Source organism: Drosophila grimshawi, unplaced genomic scaffold (genome assembly GCF_018153295.1).
Source record: "Drosophila grimshawi isolate 15287-2541.00 unplaced genomic scaffold, ASM1815329v1 contig_311, whole genome shotgun sequence".
Taxonomy (NCBI): domain Eukaryota; kingdom Metazoa; phylum Arthropoda; class Insecta; order Diptera; family Drosophilidae; genus Drosophila; species Drosophila grimshawi.
Genome location: NW_025063098.1, coordinates 14,265,795 through 14,286,860, shown reverse-complemented (window position 1 = coordinate 14,286,860; position 21,066 = coordinate 14,265,795). Strand labels below are relative to the sequence as shown.

Genomic DNA, 21,066 nt, shown 5'->3' with positions numbered 1-21,066 from the left:
CTGTGTATTTACTGTAGTAGCAGTAACTAACTAACTGTCACTTATCGTATATAATTATGTATTAAAATGTGAAATAGAGCAATGATATCCGTGCAGCGATTGATGGCTTTGCAGAGAAATTCAGAGAGAAGAAATAGCTTCCTATGCGATTTAGCTGACCAATTTCAATATACCAGATTCTGTGCATCTTCGTGTCACAGGGTATAATGACGCCATAATCTTTGATGGCATTTTAAATCTGTTCATTTAGTGAACATGTGTTTGGAAGCCCAGTGTCACACAAAAGCTTTTAATGTTCTTTTTATAATCTGAAGTACCTGGGTTAATCAAGGGATCAAGGAAGTGCAGAACAACTGGAGCGCTGTACGCCAATTAAGTTTTGTGTATTGTAAATACATGGCAAATTATGCGTAGTCCTTAAATGTCCATTATCATTGGTCATTTACTCGTAAACATTTTGGTGTTGTTAGGTGCTGACTTAGTTGGCCAATGAGTTTATTGCCTGGCAATCAATGAAGCTGGCCATAATGAATAATTTGTGTTGTTAGTATGCAAATCTTTAACACGAATTCAGTGTTCAAAATGCCTTTTGGGCTACATTGTGAGCTGGGCAATTACTTAATTAAGTGTAGTTATTAAATTATGCAAAGGCCTCGAAGACTGTGAAAGCGAACGCTAGCAAATGTTGACTCAAGAAGCTTAAGTTAATATTGGAATTGAAATTAAACTCACCAAGGATTCAAATGAATTTCATTGCCAAAGCATTACAAAGAACAGGTCAGAAATTCAATTCAAATGTAATTATTAATTGATAATAATTACAATTTGCTCTGCTTTTGATTTAATGCCACTTTCCATGCCATGTTTTGGTCACTTGATATTTGATGTGTCTGTCATTTCTCCCTTCGCAACTATTGGTTTAGTATATATATAGGGATAAGCCCTGCTTTCACGCACTGAAAATGGCGCATTTCAGACAATTAGCAACTTTTAAGCCGCTTAAAAAATGTATCCACAAACACTGAAAGACAGGCTGCGAAATTAATTGAATAAAATGAGCGATGTGTAGGTGTGGACAGACCCCCAGTTCCCTTCCTTCCTCACCGCAGAAGCAAAATGTGTAGCAAATGAAATACACATTCTTGCAGCAGCCGCAATTTTATGCTTAAATTAATTAATTGCATGTGTCAGCGGTTTTGAGGATGCCTTTTAGCATTTCATTTGCATACTTGTTGTTTATGTTTCGTATATATGTATGTACAACTTTGCGGTGAATACATTTTTCACATACGTTTTGCGTGTGTGGCACAAAGTTGCATATAAAAAGAACTGACAGGGAATTGGCAACACTCCTACAAATACATCGTTTCCAAGCACTTATGCCCGATAGTGAGAGTTGAGAAGAGCTTGCTCTAAGATGTTCCGAATTCCCTGCAAATGTTCATTGCATACTTTTTGGGGCTCATTTAGTAAAAGTATACATTATTCATATATAAAACATGTTGAATTACAGTATTTAAATACTTTACATATATATAATATGGAAATTGCTATGAGGCCAAAAGGAATTTGACTAGCTGAAAGAAGTATCCGGCTCATGTCATTTGAAAATCAATCTTATTTGAATTGCGCAACAGTCTAAACTGATGGCTATCTATGTTATTTGACTATTCTATTATATATGGATGTAATGATATACATTTTGGGAATCACAATTAAAGTGCTACATTTTAGTACTAAAGGTTGTGAAAACTGATGACGGAACACAAACGTTGCAGGATTCATTAAAGTTATTGTACCTTCAGCTGGCGCATACAAAGCGAAAATCATTATTCACGAGGGTTGTTTGGCTTGCATATTAATGACGCCGAGTGGTCAAAGCAGCAATGTTGGGTTGCCTACACATTCGTTATCCTGGTAGGGCCTCAAATATTTTCAACGTTTAATTGAGTTTTATTTTTGTACGCACATTGTTGTTGGACTGGCAATGCAGACTGTGCTTTCATAGGAGGACTGCCAATTAATATATGCATTCGCACAGCTCGATTCGTATTTATGTATATATGGGAGAAGCGCTGTGTTCTGGTTTGCAATTGAATTAAATGTATGTGTACATTTGGTCAGTTATCCAGTTAACCGAACGCAAGATGAGCCAACCAATGAAATGTTCGCATGGAAATACATACACAACACAAACACAGATACACTATTACATACGCACTCACTCATACACTTGCTGACTGGCAAAGCCACAAGACAAATGCGTACTGACAGACACATAACTCAGCACATTACAACTGAAGCTTTGACTGAGAATGATGCTGTTACGATCCCAGCTTAATTTTACAAATTAATTATATTATGGCTTAGCAATTTACTGTTTTAAGCGCAATAGAACATTGGCGCAACTTTATCGATTTTAATTATGAATAATGTTTGCTTGCTTGCTGGGCCTTGTGGCTTGGCGTTCGACTAAGTGCCTAGCTGCTAAGCAACCACAGACATCAAATGATTAATAGTTGCTCTGTGAGCCCAGCCAACCGCAGCCAGATATGTGAACCACAGACAACATGGTACGCTGGAATGTTAGAGAAGCGGTTGGCTGAGGTAGACACAATGTAATTGAACATTGGACGTATGTGAAAACTAATGCCTGCCGTTTAATTAGTGTAAAATGTTTCATTCTTCAGCAGTTTATGTCATAAGCACACAATTTATATATTTCATTAGTTTAGCGCAAGGACAACGCCAAAGCCTTTGATGTTAATTAAAACTTGTCGTTATCCTTCGCTCACTCGCAATGGGGAAAAAAACCGCCTTGCCTTATGTTTGTCACATGGAAACTTAAATGCCAACTAATTAGGAGCGTTTTTATTTAGACAAAGGCTAAAATGCTGGCATGGCCATGGGATGTTTAGCATACCCGTAGAATGAGAGTTTTGGTTAGCTAACTTTTTTTGGTTTGCTTGCACTTAAAGTCACTAAAAATTGAATACTTCTTAACTCATTGCAGCTGACATCGTACTACAATGAGACGAGCTGGACAAATGCCTCTGAAATGGATACAATAGTTGGTGAGGAACCGGAACAGCTCTCACTTGTGTCAATTGTAGTTGTTGGTAAAGTAAATGTCGTTGAATGTCCAACTAGCTGAAAACACTCACCAGCAGCAGCATCACCAACAACAGCACCAGAGCACAACTCGTCCACTTGTTTCAAAGTACACAACAACACTATTCGCTGTTCAATGAGTGCACCCAAGCACAAGCGCATGTTACTTGAAATACACAGACTCACTCGCACACACACTCGCACACACACTCGCACACACATTATTGTCAATGGCTCGACCTCCATAAGAATGCTATATTTATGAATGTTCACGATTATTTTATACATCCATATACTACACACACACGGTCTAATTTTGTGCTCTCTGTTCACAATCGTGCTCCACACGCCGTAGGCATCTTTTTATCGGTGCTGATATTCCTTTCGGTTGCCGGCAATATTCTCGTCTGCCTGGCCATCTACACGGAGCGAAGTCTGCGCCGCATTGGCAATCTGTTTTTGGCCTCATTAGCGATTGCGGATCTCTTTGTGGCCTCTCTGGTGATGACATTCGCTGGTGTCAACGATTTGCTCGGTAAGTACGATTATCATTTGCTGTCAGCGTAATGGAAATTTGCAATTGAAATTGTTGCGCCATAAATTTATGTAAAATGCTGCAGGCTGTCGCACAAAACAAACGACACGACAACATGCAAAGACCTAAGCCCCATTGCGGCTAATGGAACCAGTTGGGTGGGTTGGGATGTAGCAAGTGGGCAACCAGTTGGTTGATGTGTGCTCCGGTGAGCCCACTTGATATGCCTGGCAGCGCTTAAAGCTGGTATCTGGTGTGGCTTTATACAATTCCTTTCAAAGTGTCAGCTGCACTGTAGAGCCTGAGGCTGTCGAGTCTGAGTGGTCGGAAAACACATCGAGTACTTGCATTTCTTCTTCACAGACTGCACAATACAACGACCGCCTGTAAAAGGTGAAAGCACTTCGCCAGTTGGCTATCAGCTAACAGAAATTCTCACTTTATGACATGCCAAAGCCGCAGTTCAGTTCAGTGCTCCTGGCTAATATACAGAATTCATCACTAGCCTTGCATTCGTATTTATATATATTTGTACACTCCGAAAAAAAACTCAGCTAGAAATTTGAAAAATGTACAAGGCTAGCTCAGAGGACAGCTCAGAACATACATAAGGAGTAAGTTACTAAGCGAATACCAACCAGTGGAAAACCCACAAGTGATGAGGACCTTGCAGTAGCTACTGAGTAGTAGATTACAAGTGGTTATCTACTAATGGTACTGAAGTGGATACGTCGCAGTAGGCATTGAGGTGGATAGTTACAGAACAGCACAGTGAAATAAGCATCCACTTGGAAGCGGTTCGAAATATCTCAATGCCATAAACTAAACCGATTGTCACAAGACTTCGGCTTGGGCGATCTTTGTCTGAGTGTACATAAATCCTTTCTCTTTTTCACTTTGACTTACTCAGACACAGTATGCAAGCCCTGTGAGTGGCAGCTGCAGCTTCCGTCTTGACATACCGGCAATATTTTGTCTTTAACGCAAGGTGCGTTGATGTTGACAAAGTTATCAAGTCGCAGGTAACAGAGTTACAACCTGTATTAGCTGTCCTTTTGAGGGGGACACTTGAAATAGGAGTACGCAAAGCATTCGCTGTAAATTAAATCCCTCAGAATAGTTGAGAGCGAATGGAGAACCAAGCAAATGACGGACAAATTAGAGACAGCGTTGGCTGCTTAATAAGATGAAACGATTTGAAGAATTGCTGGCTGCTACTTCGAGCTGCTATTCCCGGGTTTTGTTTGCAGCTGACATCAATGCGTGTTCAGCGAGTTCCCAATGAGAGGGCAAAACACAAACACAACTGCCAAGAAAACAGCGTGCCACGCACATGTATTGTATGGGCAATTGTGCTGAAGTTTAGTGATGCGTTACCTCCATAACACAGCAGAGCAGAGCAGAGCAGAGCAGAGCAAGACAGAATGGAACTGAATACAGAGATATATAGTCTGCTCTATGTGCGCTATATGTGTAGTGTGCTATATGTTTGTCATTCCGTTTGTTTGTCTGTGCGTGAAAATAATAAACGACTTTGCCACTTCAAGATGGAAATAGGAACAAGGAAGACGCTTCTGGAATTGCCACTGTTGCTATTGCTGCTGCTGTGTAAGAACAGAGTGTGAAAAAATAAATAAAAATTCTGTGCCTGCTGAGTGTTGAAGACAAACAGCATTTTGGAGTGCCAGCTGAGGTGCCTCAGGGCCAACATATAGCATACATACAATGGTATATAGTATGCATGTAGCTATGTATATGTAGTAGTAGGTACACATGTGGATTGAGAGCTGTTCAGACAAATTATTTTCGACGAAGTGCCGGCAAACATGAACCTGTGTGAGTGTATGTGTGTGTGTATGTGTGTGTGTGTGTGTGTGCGAGTGTGAGTGTAGGTGGCAGTAAAACAACATTTGGCACGCTTCAAGGCTGGCAAATCAGCAAATAAACGCACAAGCTTCAGCATATTTATACAAATTTGTGCAACAACAGGCCACAGGGATACTGAGAGATGGCAACAGCTGCGCCAGCTCACAAAATACAACAAATACTGGCAAAATCACTGAATATAGCACATATGTATGTAGCACATTGCGCACAGGCAATAAGTATTTATAAATACATTTATATGATTCTGTATGAAAGCCACTTGAATTATTTCATGATTTAGTCCAGAAGCCCCCATGTCATGGCTCTCAGAGAAGCCCGTAGCAATGCAAACTGACTAAAAATACCATTGTTTAGCATGGCTTTGTACTGCTTTGCCAGCTTCAATTTACATATATACAATGGACACATTTGCAAATCATCGTTGACTCAACATTTTGTACATTTTAAAAGTCTGCTTTCAGGGATATTTCACAATATTTGTGATAAGTTATAAACGCGACAAATTGTACTGGATACAATTGGAAAAATTATTTGATGAGTTTTATTTGTGGCAAGAATATTTAGTTTTATCTCTATAAGGTTGATTTTCTCTCCATTGTTAGACATATATACATAAATAGAATCTAATCAAGCTGTTTGTTCCTCAACCAAAAATATAAAAGCAAACTTGGCATTAAAATTAATGTATCAATATGTTATCCAATGCTTTTATGATTATTACCATCAGCAGGCTTGAATTTATATTAGTAAGAATATACTAATTGAATATTCATTCCGCTCAACTTAATTAAGGTATAAACACTTCTACCACAGGAGAGATTTATCCGTTTTATACGTTACTCTAATATTTGTAAACTTGTTAGTAAACTCAATAGTCGTTCAGCACTAACGCACACTGGATGGATTTATGGCTGTAGTCAGTGTTATTGGCACTGACCCAATCTAATGTAGAAACCATTGAGAAATCGATATCTTGCATTCAGCGCAAAGTGATGTGGCAGATTACCATTTGAAGCAGGCTGTGGTGATGCCAAAGTCTTTTATGCTGATGCGCCACATCCTGTGTGCTAAAGAGCTATATCCTGTGACACGCCTGGCATAACCGGCATAAAAGCCAAAAAAACAACCAACATATATGCGCATCATCAAATATCGTGAAATCAGCTCTCACCCCAACTCATAGTAAATAACTGTTTTTGGTTTTGCGATCTGATATTAAATTTATCATAACGCCACATTTATGCATACACCCGAATATATGTACGTATGTGATCCATGTGTTGGTTATTTCCTACTTGGGCTTAACCGGACACAGCACAGGAAATCCGCTTTGCCCGCTGAATTCGGACACGCACAGGAGCTTGTCCGGCTGGCTGGTTGACGAATCTTCTTTGCCGTAATTGCATCGCACTAGTAGCATTGCCACAACCTTGAATCGTTGTTTTTTTTTTGTGTCAACACAAATCAAATGTAAATAACGTAAGAGGCACACACATATGCACAGCCAGAAGTGGACAGGAAAAGGAAATTGTTTCATGAAATCGCTCAATTTACTTTATGAGCGACAGAAGAATCGACAGCCAAACACCATATTATCTTTTCAGAAAATTGTTGTGATTTTTTAAGGCTTGTCCTCATTAAAAATGTAACAGAATATATAAAATATTACGACCCGCTTGCTCATTAAACGTGCTGCAACCATATTATTATATAATTCTGTGGTCAGCTTATTAAATTGTATGTTAAACATTGTCAGGAACATGGGCAAATGCGCGTCAGATTAGATTTATAATCTGTTTTTTTTTTATGGAAATCACCCGGGATTATATAAATAAACCCGTTTATGTCATGATAAATAAGGAATTGCATTTTCGTATGGCTTTGGAAAAGTTTTTTGCTTGTTGTTGTTAAGTTGTTGTTTAAGAGTTTTCCTCTGGTCTCCGTTGGCGGCAATATGGCAATTTCCGCTTTTACATAACCATTTACTACATGCATTGTGTGGGAGATGTTATTAAGTATCTCGGACATGCAATCAGTCAAGCAGTTGGTTATTTGAGCAATTAATCAATAAATAACTCAACTATTATTCTATATTTATATTTATTGCAGGCTATTGGATCTTTGGTGCAGAGTTTTGTGATACATGGGTGGCCTTTGATGTCATGTGCTCGACGGCATCTATTCTGAATCTGTGTGCCATATCCATGGACCGCTACATACACATCAAGGATCCGCTCAGGTGAGTGCCGAGAGTAACTAATAATCATGATGATGACAACGACATCGTCGCCGACACTGTCACATGCATGAATTATACAATTTATCAATAGATACAGCCTCAGCTACAGCTGCCTGTCATCGCGTGCTTCACATGAATCTAACGAATATAATTGTGCATCGAGCAGCAGAGTGTCCTACAGGCTGTGTGGGAGCAGGCTGTCTGTCCCCTATTGATTTTAGTAGTGAATACGTATTTAGAGCCGAGAAAGCTGCTCTCATTTGTTGTCTGTCATCAAGTGAGTGGAAAATATTATTGATGTGACACTGACGCTCCACTGAAAGCCCGATTAAATATCGATTTATTAAAAACAGACCTGCCACATTCCAGTCCCTCAATTCGAACGGCATTCCCTCTCATGCATATTACTCATCCGTCGCGTTGACATGCACGTCACGTTTCTCAGTGGCTCGTTCTCATTTTGGTCGTTCACTTTGTGGCCGCTCTACAGGCACTCGACTTATTTATGGCGTCGACTCTCATTAATCGCAGCACATAATTGTTTCATTAGTAACAGATTTATTGGGCATTAACGACTTTTTTTCTCCCTTATATCTTCACTGTTACGCGCTCTGCATTCAAGTTTGTTGGGCACTTGTGCTGCATCACCAGTGTCTGATTTGTGGCTTTAGTTAGTCAAATTGTTCCGCAAGTCATTTGCCATAGCCAAACGACTATCCCAATAGCTTGTCAAACTTTCTAACACACACATTTCGTGTGGAAAAAAAAAAACAGAAAAAGATTGCTTGTTCAATTACTTGATTGAAATGTTCGTAAGACTAATTTATTTTGCACTCAACTTTTATATCTGTCGCTAGCATAAGCCATAAACAGTTCCAACCATTATCTTTGCTCGATTTATGTTTATATCTCAAGGAAGAACGAATTTCACCTGCTGCCAGTAATTTAAACTCTAAAGTGCGTGTCCGTGTGTGGGTGTGTGTGTTGGTGTGTTTGCTTGCTTGACAAACACAATGGAATTCTACCGGCTCAGCTGGCCGTTGGAATTGCCTTGGCCATTTCTCATGTCTGGGTGTGACACAATATCCTGTTCTGTTTCTGTCGTTTGTATTGCATTTTGCCAGTTGGCCAACTGCAAGCAATATGCAAGTTGTATGTTAGCTTGCTTTGTGGTAGACAACCCACTGTGATACCGGTAAGTAGTGGCAATTGACATGGACAAGGACAAACACAAGCACAAACACAATCACAATCAAAGACACACACACACAGAAAGCGGATATAACATTATTAGCGTTTCTCGTTTGTGCCTCACTGTGGCAACAGCAGCAGCGACAACAGCAATTGTGGGTTAATTAAATTTTTTAACAGTGCCGCAACCGCAACGCGAGAAAAGAAAACAACAAACAATTTTGGAGAGCACAAATATTATGTTCTTTCGGGGCAGACTCAAACGAAAATTTGTGACATGTCAGTGGCAAACAGTGGCCAAAAAGGATGGCACAAAATGGCTGCTCGCCACACTCACACACACACACACACACACCCAAAGTTGCTGATACGTGTGCGTGTGTGTATATTGTTAAAAATGGAGCTGACCAAGTCGCTGACAGCCAAAGACAAAGTCACAGCAGCGACACAAACGAAATTAATGTGGCCCCACGGCTGTTAAGGGCATAACTACTGCTGGATGGAAGGGGAGGCGGTAGGGATGCGGTATTGGTGGGGCTTGACAAAAAACAAAAAAAAGACTTCTGTCCACATATGACAACGAGACACTTCTGGACAAAGCTGCCCCCCTGGCTGCTGCTGCAAAGAGCCATAATAAATCCTTTGATGCTATTTTCAGCACAAGCCAAAAGTAGATACATTTTTTCTCCTCACCACCCCCACCGACCGACCGCGTTGTCCGACATCTATCTCTCTCCCTCACTTACTGTTTTTCTGTGTCACTCTCTCAATTTCTAGCTTTCGGGCATTTGTTGATCCACTTGCACCTGCCACATCTGTTGGGCAACAGTTGAAGCTTATTCGTTTATGAAAAACGTTACACGACATTTGTATTGAAGTCCCATTCACTGCGTCTGTGTGTATTTTCTGAATTAAATCGGATTTTTTCCGGACCGTAACGAGTTGGCGCAATGGCACACTTCATCGACTTGCTAAAGTTGACTTGGCCATAAAGTGTGAATTCTGGTGGCACTTTTTATATTCTGCTAGCCAACCATTTGAATGCGAAAAGTTTGCAACGGTTTGTTAATTTGCAGTGATTCGTAGCTGCCACAGTGGCTGCTTTTAATGAACTCATGAAAAGTTATTTATATAGAAAATTTAATAAAACCATTAGCTGTGGAAAAAAAGACTAAATAAAAAAGAAGAATATGGACGAGTTAGCTTTAAAAATACCATAAGACTTTGTAAATTGTCATCATAGTGGCTGGGAAAATGATAATTTTTCATTCTATATTGCCTCTCTTTAAGGAATGTGTTGAAAAATTCTATGAACCATTTTCATGGACTCTAAGCTTTGAAATTATCTGAAGCCAAAACCAATTTGTTTAGCTTAACGAAGAAAGCTAGGAGAACAAACGAAATTTGCCTTGCCTACTTTTTATGGCAAAATTTGCCCGTAACCTGTGGGTCAATTTTAATACACATTTAAATTGAATTTGGCCACAGTAGACTCTAGCCTTATCCTCTGTGCCCAGTTCCATTATGCCAAGTCCTGAATGTGTCTGCGGCCTGCACTTAAAGCCTCAAGCAGTCGCCTAGCACTCCCTCCGGGTGATTCACTGCCAGCGAAAATACCACGCAACGCAATATATTCTATGCTTATTTTTATACACTTCATGAAGTGTCATAACTTTGTCGCATTAAGTGTAAACGCGTTAAGCTACTTACATACTATATGCATGATTGCTACACAGATGCATATCAATCTCAACTTTCGACTCTTAAAAAGAAAGAGTGTCAATAATGTTTTGCATCGATGCTATGAAAAATAGCTTGGCTAGTGTTTTCAAGTCTAAGTTTTCAAATTTCCACGAATCAGTTTTAAAGCTCACTTCAAAAATATGATCGACATCGATAAGGTATTTAATCTTCGGCTCAGCAAAGTTTTTTTTAAAAATATTTTCTTTTGGTGCTGTCTGTGCTTGGCTGTTGCGTGTCTGGCGTTATTAGTGCTGGCCCCCAAAGAGACTGATGGCAGTAGGCGTCGTTGGCGCTGCTCTTTATGCAAATCTGATTTATTTGCATGTCAAAGTGGGGACACAGAAGTTGAGCGCCTTAGTTTTTCTTGCTGCTGCTGCTGCTGCTACTGATGCTGATGCCGCCCGACGTGTCAAAGTTCGCGAAATGCGAACCAGAGCCGTTGCGGCGTCTCATTAGGTTGGCCACCTCGGACGGTGAGAGAGATGCGTTGTATTTTCTTAGCGCCTTGAAATAATTGCAAGCGTTTAATTTAATTGCGCCTGCCAAGATTTGAGCGCTGACAGCTAAAATTGGTAAAAGAAAGGCGATAACGAAAAAAGAAAAAGAAAATGAGACAGAAACACAATTTGAATGAAAAGCGCGCTCAAATCTAATTAGAAACAGGCGCTGACAAAGTTAAAATTATGGTGAAATTAAGCAGGATACAAAATAAAAATTTTGTTTTATGCGATAAGGCTGAAACTGGCAGCTTGGCAGCCTGGCAGGCTGTCATCATCGTAACAGTCACGACCCCAGCAAGCATATGAGTGCAGGCTCGTATCGGGCATAAAATACACTTTAAACTGCAATAAAAAGTGTTGCAAACTTTTGCGGCAAGCAGGGCGGGGGAGGGCAGTTAGAGGAAGCTGGCGTAAGACGCTTAAGCAACAAAAGTCAACAAGAATGGCGCTTTAGGGCATGTTTGTAATTGTGTTCGTTTGGGTTCGTGTTTTTGGGCTTTTGGATTATGCCTGCAAACAGTTGAGAAACAACAGCAGCAGCCGCAGCAGCCGCAGCAGCATGTGCTTGCAACATCTACGCACATAAAAACTCATAAAACATCTGAGATGACAACAGGCAAACAAAATAAACACCACACTTAAACGAACTAGTCGGATGAATCCTGGCATTGTGCGTGCTCGCCTGTCATTTCTCGGGCACACGCACAACTCAAACATTAAATGCAAATGGGCAATGCCAATGCTGGTTGGCTTTGCTCTGTGGTTGGGGCAACTAACACGCACACACACACCCACACGATTTCAATTAGCTTTGGGTTGCTCGCTTTGGATGCGTGTGGCGCCACTTGGCACTACAACATTCCATTCTGTGAAGAGAGTTGGGTATCCACTATATATATGTATACATATATAGGTGCTATAGGTGCTTACAAGCCGTTGCGTCAAGAGTTTTGGATAGGTGGCGACTACTGTGCGCTGCTGCTGCTCGATTGGAAATCAATTTTGGGTTTGCACATGAAATTGAATTTGTTTCTGAATACAATTACCTAAACTTCCTTTTTACCGTTTTGTTGTTGTCGCTTTTGTGTCATCTGTAGAATTTTCGGTTGGCGCATTGAGTGCGTCTTTGTATTGAAATTGAATTATTCTGTTTGATTTCCTGCCCCATGTCTGCCACAGCACAGTCAGCGGTTACATTTGCACAAGCCAAAATGTTGCTGCGGCATATGGCAACATATACAACCAAACACACACACACACGCATACACACGCACACACACACACACATTCATAAATATATAGGCTCTTTACATGCCAACAGCCTTAGGATTCGGCCTGCTCATTTCCGTTTGCTGTGAAATCAAATTGTGCGTCTGCCTTCAAAATCGAAGTGCCACACGAGTATGATTTGCATGCGTCAACAGCAGCACCACAGAGCACCACAGCGCACCACATTGCGTAATGACCAATGGTTTGCGTTGCGGTTGGGATTTACGGTTTTAGGTCGGTTTTACCGCAGCCTGTCCGTGTTCGGTTCTGTTGGGGTAATTAACGACATGCAGACAGACACTGCGGCACTGTGGCACTGGAGCATAGTGCGTATTGCACGGTTGCACACCTTTGACCAACTGTGTCGTATTCCAACACTTGTCGCACCAACCCCACCCAGCCACACGTATTGCCTGCCAGCAACATGCAAAGCCGCAATCACAACATGTCCCATTTTCTTGTCGCATTTGCTGTTGCTGTTTGTTGTTAATCCTTTTGCTGGCTGGCAACCACAGGGGACAAAACACAAGCCCACATCCTTCACTCCAAATTAATGTGCTCTTTTTCTCTCCCTCTTTCTCTCTCTCTCTCTGTTTCTGTCTCTGTCTCTGTCTCTCTCATGCAGATACGGGCGCTGGGTAACACGACGGGTGGCTGTTATTACGATTGCAGCCATTTGGCTGCTGGCCGCATTTGTTTCGTTTGTGCCTATTTCGCTGGGCATCCATCGACCCGACCAGCCGCTGATTTTCGAGGATAACGGTAAGAAGTACCCAACATGCGCACTGGATTTGACACCCACATATGCCGTCGTCTCCAGCTGTATCAGTTTCTACTTTCCCTGCGTGGTCATGATTGGCATCTACTGTCGGTGAGTATAAGCAAATGCAATTGACAAACAAATATTCAACACATACAATGCGAAAAAATGGAATTTTACAAAAATGTGCAGCGTCGAATGCTGAAAAGGTGCACAGATAAAAAGAAAAGAAAAGTCCAAAACAATCTACAACTGCTTGCAACTTATGGAATGCTTCAACTTTTGAAGCTTACATTTACAAAGTTGCTCAGTCTTCAATTTTTGATAGAAAGACGAGTCGATAAGGCCAAGTCCGTATGGCCGTCAGAACTCGTTCATTTTTAAAACCTTCCTGTTGAAACTTGATATATTTTCGTCTTTTAGCTCCTGTCACTAATGTCGTCCGAAACGCCTTATATTATATAGCTGTCATAGGAACAGCCGGTCATAATATGAGTTATAAGTTGTGGACTCGAGATAGTCATAGAGATACCCTTTCTGAAATGGAAAATATATAAATCAAATTAATTTAAAAAGTATAAAATCATAATAATAAAATAACTGCGACTCACCTCTTTTGAATACACATATATTTTTATGGTTTTTATTATTTATATTTTGAATGTTATCGGGCTAGTCGTGATCGATCGTGTTATGCATGCTGACATGCTCATTGGTCATTAGCGAAAACAAAACGAGCCTGAGACTACAAGCTAATTGCTTGAACTTATCGATACAGTCTAAATACAGAACATTAAGCTTATTTGGTATTCTTACACAAACATAAATATATTAAGGTCACCCGCAACTAGCTAAATGTTGCTGCTGCCAGACATGGATAAACAAAAGAAACAAAAAAAAAATTCAGAATTTGAAGGTAGTAAAACGTACATAACAAAATGTAGTAAACACTTTCGAAGTTTCAGTCGCAATGTTGAAAGACCGCAAGGACCTTGCCGCTGATGGCACCGAGGCACGAAGCAGCAGCAATGGGATAGCTGAGAGCTGGGGGTTGGGTGTTGGCAGCTGAGAACTCGTTGCTTTCAAATAAGACGGCAAACAAATAAGCGCACGCATTAGTGGTCGGCTAAGTAATCCCTGAGCAAAGCCAAAGACGGACAGGCGGACAGGCGGTCAAAGACTGGGGTGTGTGCGAAAAGGGCTGCTAGACAATGTGCCCAAGGACGGCAACAGGATGCCAACATCATCAACCCAACAACAACGACAACAACAGCAAGACGAGCAATATCAACAGGACAGCGATATGGCCGCTCATCAGCATTATAGCCGGCAGCCGAGTGGCACGTTGCCATTTTAGCTTAACGAGATTTGCGGCCAATGGGCGCACGCAACAAATGGACGCAAGCACACGCCCATCGACAGACCGACCAACTCGACTGACAGCCCACCCACTCACTTCGCCGTCTATACCTCATCGCAGCCTGAGCCTATGGCTTGGGGCATCCACACGAGTGTCTGGTTGCTGTCATTGGCATGTTCTATCAAATTTCGGTTAAATTGCAGAATAAATAGACATTTATCGCCATAATTTGTGCACAGCCTTGTTATCCTTTTCGTGTGGCATCTAAGAAAACGCATAAGCATATGATTCCTTGCTACTGCTGCTGCTGCTGCTGCTACTGCGTCTAGTCAGTGAATAAGCGTCTGCAAACGTGCCCCAAAACAGCCACATTCAATATCAAGTATACGCTTTATTGGAAGCTCATCCCCGGGGGGCAGTCTGTTTAATTGGCATGTCAGGAAAAGTAAATAATTATCATATCAGTTACATCAAGAGCAGCTAGACGAAAACATTCCGTAGACCCCACAATTAGGTGGCTAGAAATGGAATTCCCCACACACACACACACAAACTGCACTCACTCAAAGCAGAGCAAATTTAATTAATATTAGGTTCGTTGGACAAAGGGCAGCCTGAGGGCTCTGTTAGTGAAACAAACCCATGTCACAAATGACTATTTCATTGATTAGGTAAAATGAATGGCCTTAACCGATTTGCACCGAGTCATTTTGAATTCGCAATTACAAATTATATTTTCTGTTCAGGTATTTCAAATATATTAAAACACAATTTCATTGATGTCGTGAACATTCAAATGACATAAGATACAAATGTTTTATTCAGTTGCAGAATTAACAGATTATAGCCCGATTAACGTTTATCTTCGTCCTGATTTATTGTCAAACCAAATCAATAAATTGTGGATTTCTGAGTTTACAACTAAATAAATTATACAATCATAGTGCAATATAGTTCTGTATAATTAAAATAAGTGATTAAGTCAATAAAATTATTTAAATATATATTTTTGAAAGTGCACTTCAATTACTGACTTATTGACCCCAACTTTCTTCCACATTCTCGACAACACAGGCTTTACTGCTATGCCCAGAAGCACGTGAAGTCCATCAAGGCGGTAACAAGACCCGGTGAAGTGGCCGAAAAGCAACGGTATAAGAGCATACGTCGTCCCAAGAACCAGCCAAAGAAGTTCAAGGTGCGCAATCTGCATCACAGTTCCCCGTATCACGTATCCGACCACAAGGCTGCAGTCACAGTTGGCGTCATAATGGGTGTGTTCCTCATATGCTGGGTGCCATTCTTCTGTGTGAACATCATGGCTGCCTTCTGTAAGACGTGCATTGGCGGCCAGACTTTCAAGATACTCACCTGGTTGGGCTACTCGAATTCCGCTTTCAATCCGATTATCTACTCCATATTCAACAAGGAGTTCCGGGACGCCTTCAAGCGTATACTGACAATGCGCAATCCGTGGTGCTGTGCACAGGATGTGGGCAATATTCATCCGCGCAACAGCGATCGTTTCATCACGGACTATGCCGCCAAGAATGTGGTGGTGATGAACTCGGGTCGCTCCAGCGCCGAGCTGGAGCAGGTCTCCGCAATTTGACCAAAACGTTGTTGCAAACCCAGCAGTTGGCTCCTGTGCAGCTGCTGTTGCCCCGGCAGCGGCCTGAATGTCGATGATGATGGCGACGATGGCGCACTGACCACAAGATACGTTCCATGAGATTCGGTCACGGCGGCCCCAACAACAACAATCGTGGAGACAATGGAGGCCGCCCAAATGGAAACGGAACTGGTCTAAGTTTGGGTCAGAAATTTTGGGTTCCTAAACGCAACAATCAAAGCGTAGCAATCCCAAACCAGGCACAATTAACTAATCCCCCAAAAGAAGCAAATGACAAGAAACCTGTAAGTATTATCAGCGCATCCTAGTGTCCTAAGCAATCAACTATCTAACTGGAGTTTGTGAAGAGTGTTTATACTTAATCGTAGTCATAAGTCAACTTTATAATGTTTAATATGTGTGTATGAAACAACTACAACTAACTAACTGAAAAAAAAAACAAATCGTGATTAGGTCTAAGATCCCCTCACTAAAGAGCTTCTAAATAGTTTAACTGTTAAGTTTTTCTTACAATATAGCCAAAATGTTATGGCAGCTATCAATTACCGTTAACAACACATAACAACACACAACAACACACAACAACACACAGCAAAATACAAAACCATTTGCATTTGGACAAAGTTCGAACAGATTACGTGTTTCTTTGAACCCTTGACAAGGATCTAAAGTTATGATTATTATTGCCGAACCAAATAATGCCACACTCACCACATATGCATATACATAAAAATATATAAAATTTCTCAATTGGACACAAAAAGACGGACTGACACAGTTCCATTCAATAGTGGCACAAAACGTAGCATACAACCCGGCGCTTGCTCGCATTGAGTGGCAAACAAAGCCGTAGATTTGAATTATTGATGGAAATTTATGTGACACAAAGCGAAGCAGGCGAACATGCGACACGGACGTGGCACAAAACTGTCAGCTGCGTTCATAAATCATTCAAAAATTATGACGATTTACGAGCATTAAATAATTGGTTTAAATCCAATACACCCAGTGCATTGACTATTCAGCTCATGTCTGTGTCCGACTTTTCAATCCAAATTGTATCTATGCAATTATTAATATTTAAACAGATGTGATTTTCGCTGCATTATAATTTTTAATTGCCAACTAAATAGCATAGATTCGTGATAATTGGCTGCAGAGTCGATGGTGTCGACAGTTTAATAATGAAAAACGGCAGAAAAAATGGTATAAATTTAATAGAATATTTTAAAGAATAGGAAATCAACGCCATTTTGTTCTTATTTCACAATTTTAATTAATAACTCCAACTGTGATTGACGGATGCGAAATTCGGGCGCAAAATTCCAAGCCAAGCTGCTGGAAAGGTTAACTAACACATTGGGCTCTGATTACCGAGTGATTTAATGAGCCGCACCTGAAGCGCCCCAAAGCGGACTCGCTCTGTTGACGGCGATAGCACTTTAGCGTCTGCCCGTTCCCCCTCCCTTTCAGACACCATCTCTGTCTGACTGTCAGGCAGAAGATAATGAATATGTCTCCACCACCCACCAAGGACCCAACACCTCTTTGGATGCTTGCCGAGCTGAAGTGAAACAAATGTAAACAGTTTGCTTTTCATGCCAAACAACTCAGACTGCGCCAACTCGTATCATGAAAAATTACGCTGCTTGAGCTCGACATTTCGCTTTTGTTTTGCTTTCGGTTAAGGCTTCAGATACATTTTCACTTAAGTATTTGTGTATGCTGAAATCCCTTGCGGCACCCGTCAACTGCCCCAATTCAACTCAACTCAACTCAACTCGTTGCGCTGTTAATTTTGTGTGTGGTCCCGACAATCCGCCCAAAAATATTCGCAATCAAGCTTGCGTCTTCTGTTCATACCAATTAGAGTGGGCTCAAGCGGTTTTCATGCGCAATCCTGATGTAGATAGAAAAGTTTATTGGTTATGCAAACCTCATAGATATAGCTGCCTCAATCTTTTTCATTTATTGAAGTTGAAACGTTACGGATATAGTTTTTTAAATAGTCACTGCACTTGCTTATTTCTCTTTCTTTTTCTTTTTGGCAGAATGAAATTCACTAGGGTATTTGTAAGTCGAATTTCAAGAAAAACATTATTTCATTTCTCTTTATTTTTGTTTTGTATTTATTTTGGCTGTTTATTAAAAAGCAGCTGCTGTCGTCATTTTAATTACAATATACTTATTTATACTGTTTGCCGTTGCAAAGGAATTCAACATTTAGCCACGCCCACCGCCCACTGTGCGTATCCCAAAGGTTTGGCAAAGCTTTTCGCCTCATTTCCTCCTAGCATCTGGCACGCAATCAATTCCCCTTTTGTTTAGCCAGCTCATGTAGATCGCACGTGCCAACGGAATTGGAGTCGGAATTGGGGGTCGATGTGGAAATCGAGGGTTCTGACTGTAAGTCATCGAAAGGCTTGAATTGCGGTGAGAGACGACTGTGCTCGGCACGCATACGGCACGGAGGCAGCAAGTTGTATTCGATTTCGATACCACTGTCATTGACTTCGGTATTTGGAGCCCTCCCAAATGGCACACCGCAAATGGCATGATAAATATTCGGAGCGAATGCCACGCGTCGATAATATGTGGTTATATTTAGGTGCCGAATTGCTGTGCTCATGTCTGGTTACACAATTGGCGACAGGGTTGCGATGCAATGCTCCTCGTGCACCCATGGGGCATAAATGGCACGAATCTGGCTGATTTTGGCCTGCGCTCAACCTTTGACTTTGCCAACCCTTTATTTATGTATTTGACATATACAGGGGGAGCGAGGCCGTGCTCCAAACACCTTTAAGGTATTTGTCTTTGTGAATCGCTTTTTTTCCCCACTCTTTGCTGCGCCAATTCCAATCCCACCAATTTGTTCGCAGCGTTATCTTTGTCGCCTTTCCTGCAACTCCTGAATCCTTTTGTTGATTGCGTTGCATTTCGTTCTAAATTTTGGCTCGCGAATTTTTGGCTTTCTGTGATTTTTAATTGAATCATTTGTCGTTTTGATTCCTTTTGTTTTGTTCCAGGAAATCGGTTCATTTTTGTCTGTGTACTCTCTAATTATATTCGCCAGTTCCTTGCTATATATTTGCCATGGCTACGTGCTATGAATGATAACAAACGCCTGCCTGGCTGGGCAGATTCACAAAAACCTGAATCAACGCAGCGTTGCGTAAAACAAACCAAAGATGCCCTCTCATTAGCATAATCGGTGAACAAAGACTAGGTCGTGCATTAAGAGTCGGACGGCGGAAGCTGCCGATAAACAAGAACTTACTGCATTACTCATACGCACCATTGCACGCTCTGCTTAAGCAAACAGATTTCTTGTAATTGCTTTCGCAATTCAATTATTTGCCACAAAAACTCAAAGAAAAACATATAAAAAAAAAAATGGAACGAAAGAAAAACATGTACAACCATCAATGTCAACAGCCAAAGCAAACAATTAAAATTTCAATGTCAATAAAAAAAGCAAATGCAAATACACAAACACAATTCTGTTTCAGCGAGTGTTCGATTTAAAAATATAAAATAAAATACAAAAACAACACAAACGATTGATAAACCAACATTTGCCTGAAATTACAGCCATCATAAACAAGGACCTGTTAATAGTTTGAATTGAAAACACACCTTTAAAGACATTTGAGTCTTTAATAATTGCTAGATTGACAGCAGACCAAAACGCAATAAGGTAGATAAAAGTTTAGATAATCGGGTTTGTTATCAATGCGAAACTTATTCCATGTGGTATATTTGAAGCTGTACAATAGGAATTAAAGCAATTTAAATTCAATTCAATTCAATTCAATTCAAAAGAACGCCCTCATAATCCGAAAAGCCAACAAGTCAACAGCCCTTTGGCAAATCCTTTCAAAATAAGTCTGTGCATATGTATGCCTTAAACACATCTTTGTATATTTTTGTCTGTGTGTGTATACAAATGTTATCAGCTTCTTGAAATGTTTGCATTCAATTTATTTATATTTCAACTTGATGACGCTCCCCGTCTCATTTGGGGCAAAACTAAAAAGCAAATAATACAAGTGCAAAGAGTTCAAAGTGTCAGGCGATAAGTGTCAACGTTTTGCATAAATTGCATGTCGATTGCCAACAACGCCAACGGACTTGGCCATCAAGCTTAGGCTTAGAGGCGTAAAGCGCAAAGCGATTGATTGATTGATGGATGAATGAACGGCTGCCGCGTTGACGAGCTGACTGTCAGTTTGTCATTTTGAAACGAGTCAACATTTTTTTTTTGTGAGTTTTTAAGTTTTTGCCCCGCAGGCACAGATTGACATTTCATTTGCAAAGTGAAGCGTGTATATGAACCAGCTAAAACCAATACCCAATCCACTGCCACCAAACAAACCCCTCTCTCTATTTCTATCTCGCTCCCACTTCCGAAGGCGCAACAGTTGTCAGCAATGGCCAATAATTCACAGAAAATGTCGCGCTGAGCTCTAGTTTGTTTCTAGTGAAACTTTAGTGGCACGCAGACCTACGCGTAAGAAGTACTCTATTCATAATACACAACCCCCCCACCCCCCTCCCCCACACTGCTACTTCACCAACCTTTGGGCGTTGAATTTATTTCGGAGTTTTATGACTTTGCGCCTTAAAGTGTTTATTTCGGTTTACGGCTTTCTACAAATTCGCTTGGCGCGTGTCATTTGCTTGCCTACATTCAGCTGAAATATACATTACGTATACGTAGCTCAAAACGTTTTATTACCATCATTTTGGGGCGGATGGGGCGCTTAGCAGACGTGTGCTAATTTATACGTTGCCTCGGGGCTCTCGCTTAATGCCTCGGGGTCACGACTCAATGG

At 40.9% G+C, this 21,066-nt stretch overlaps 1 protein-coding gene across 2 annotated transcripts in view; it reads left to right on the top strand.

Annotated features, from left to right (window-relative positions):
- Positions 1-16,697, top strand: part of LOC6570406 (dopamine receptor 1) — a 28,087-nt gene extending 11,390 nt beyond the window's left edge. The window contains exons 2-6 of one of the 2 annotated variants that reach the window (XM_043214979.1): positions 3,014-3,074; positions 3,467-3,646; positions 7,643-7,772; positions 13,101-13,346; positions 15,670-16,697. In XM_043214979.1, the coding sequence (XP_043070914.1) occupies positions 3,014-3,074; positions 3,467-3,646; positions 7,643-7,772; positions 13,101-13,346; positions 15,670-16,207 (1,155 nt within the window). In that variant the 3' untranslated portion in view covers positions 16,208-16,697. Of the gene's footprint in view, positions 1-3,013; positions 3,120-3,466; positions 3,647-7,642; positions 7,773-13,100; positions 13,347-15,669 lie in introns of both variants that reach the window. The other variant, XM_043214980.1, reaches the window with a different exon arrangement.
- The last annotated feature ends 4,369 nt before the right edge of the window (positions 16,698-21,066 follow it).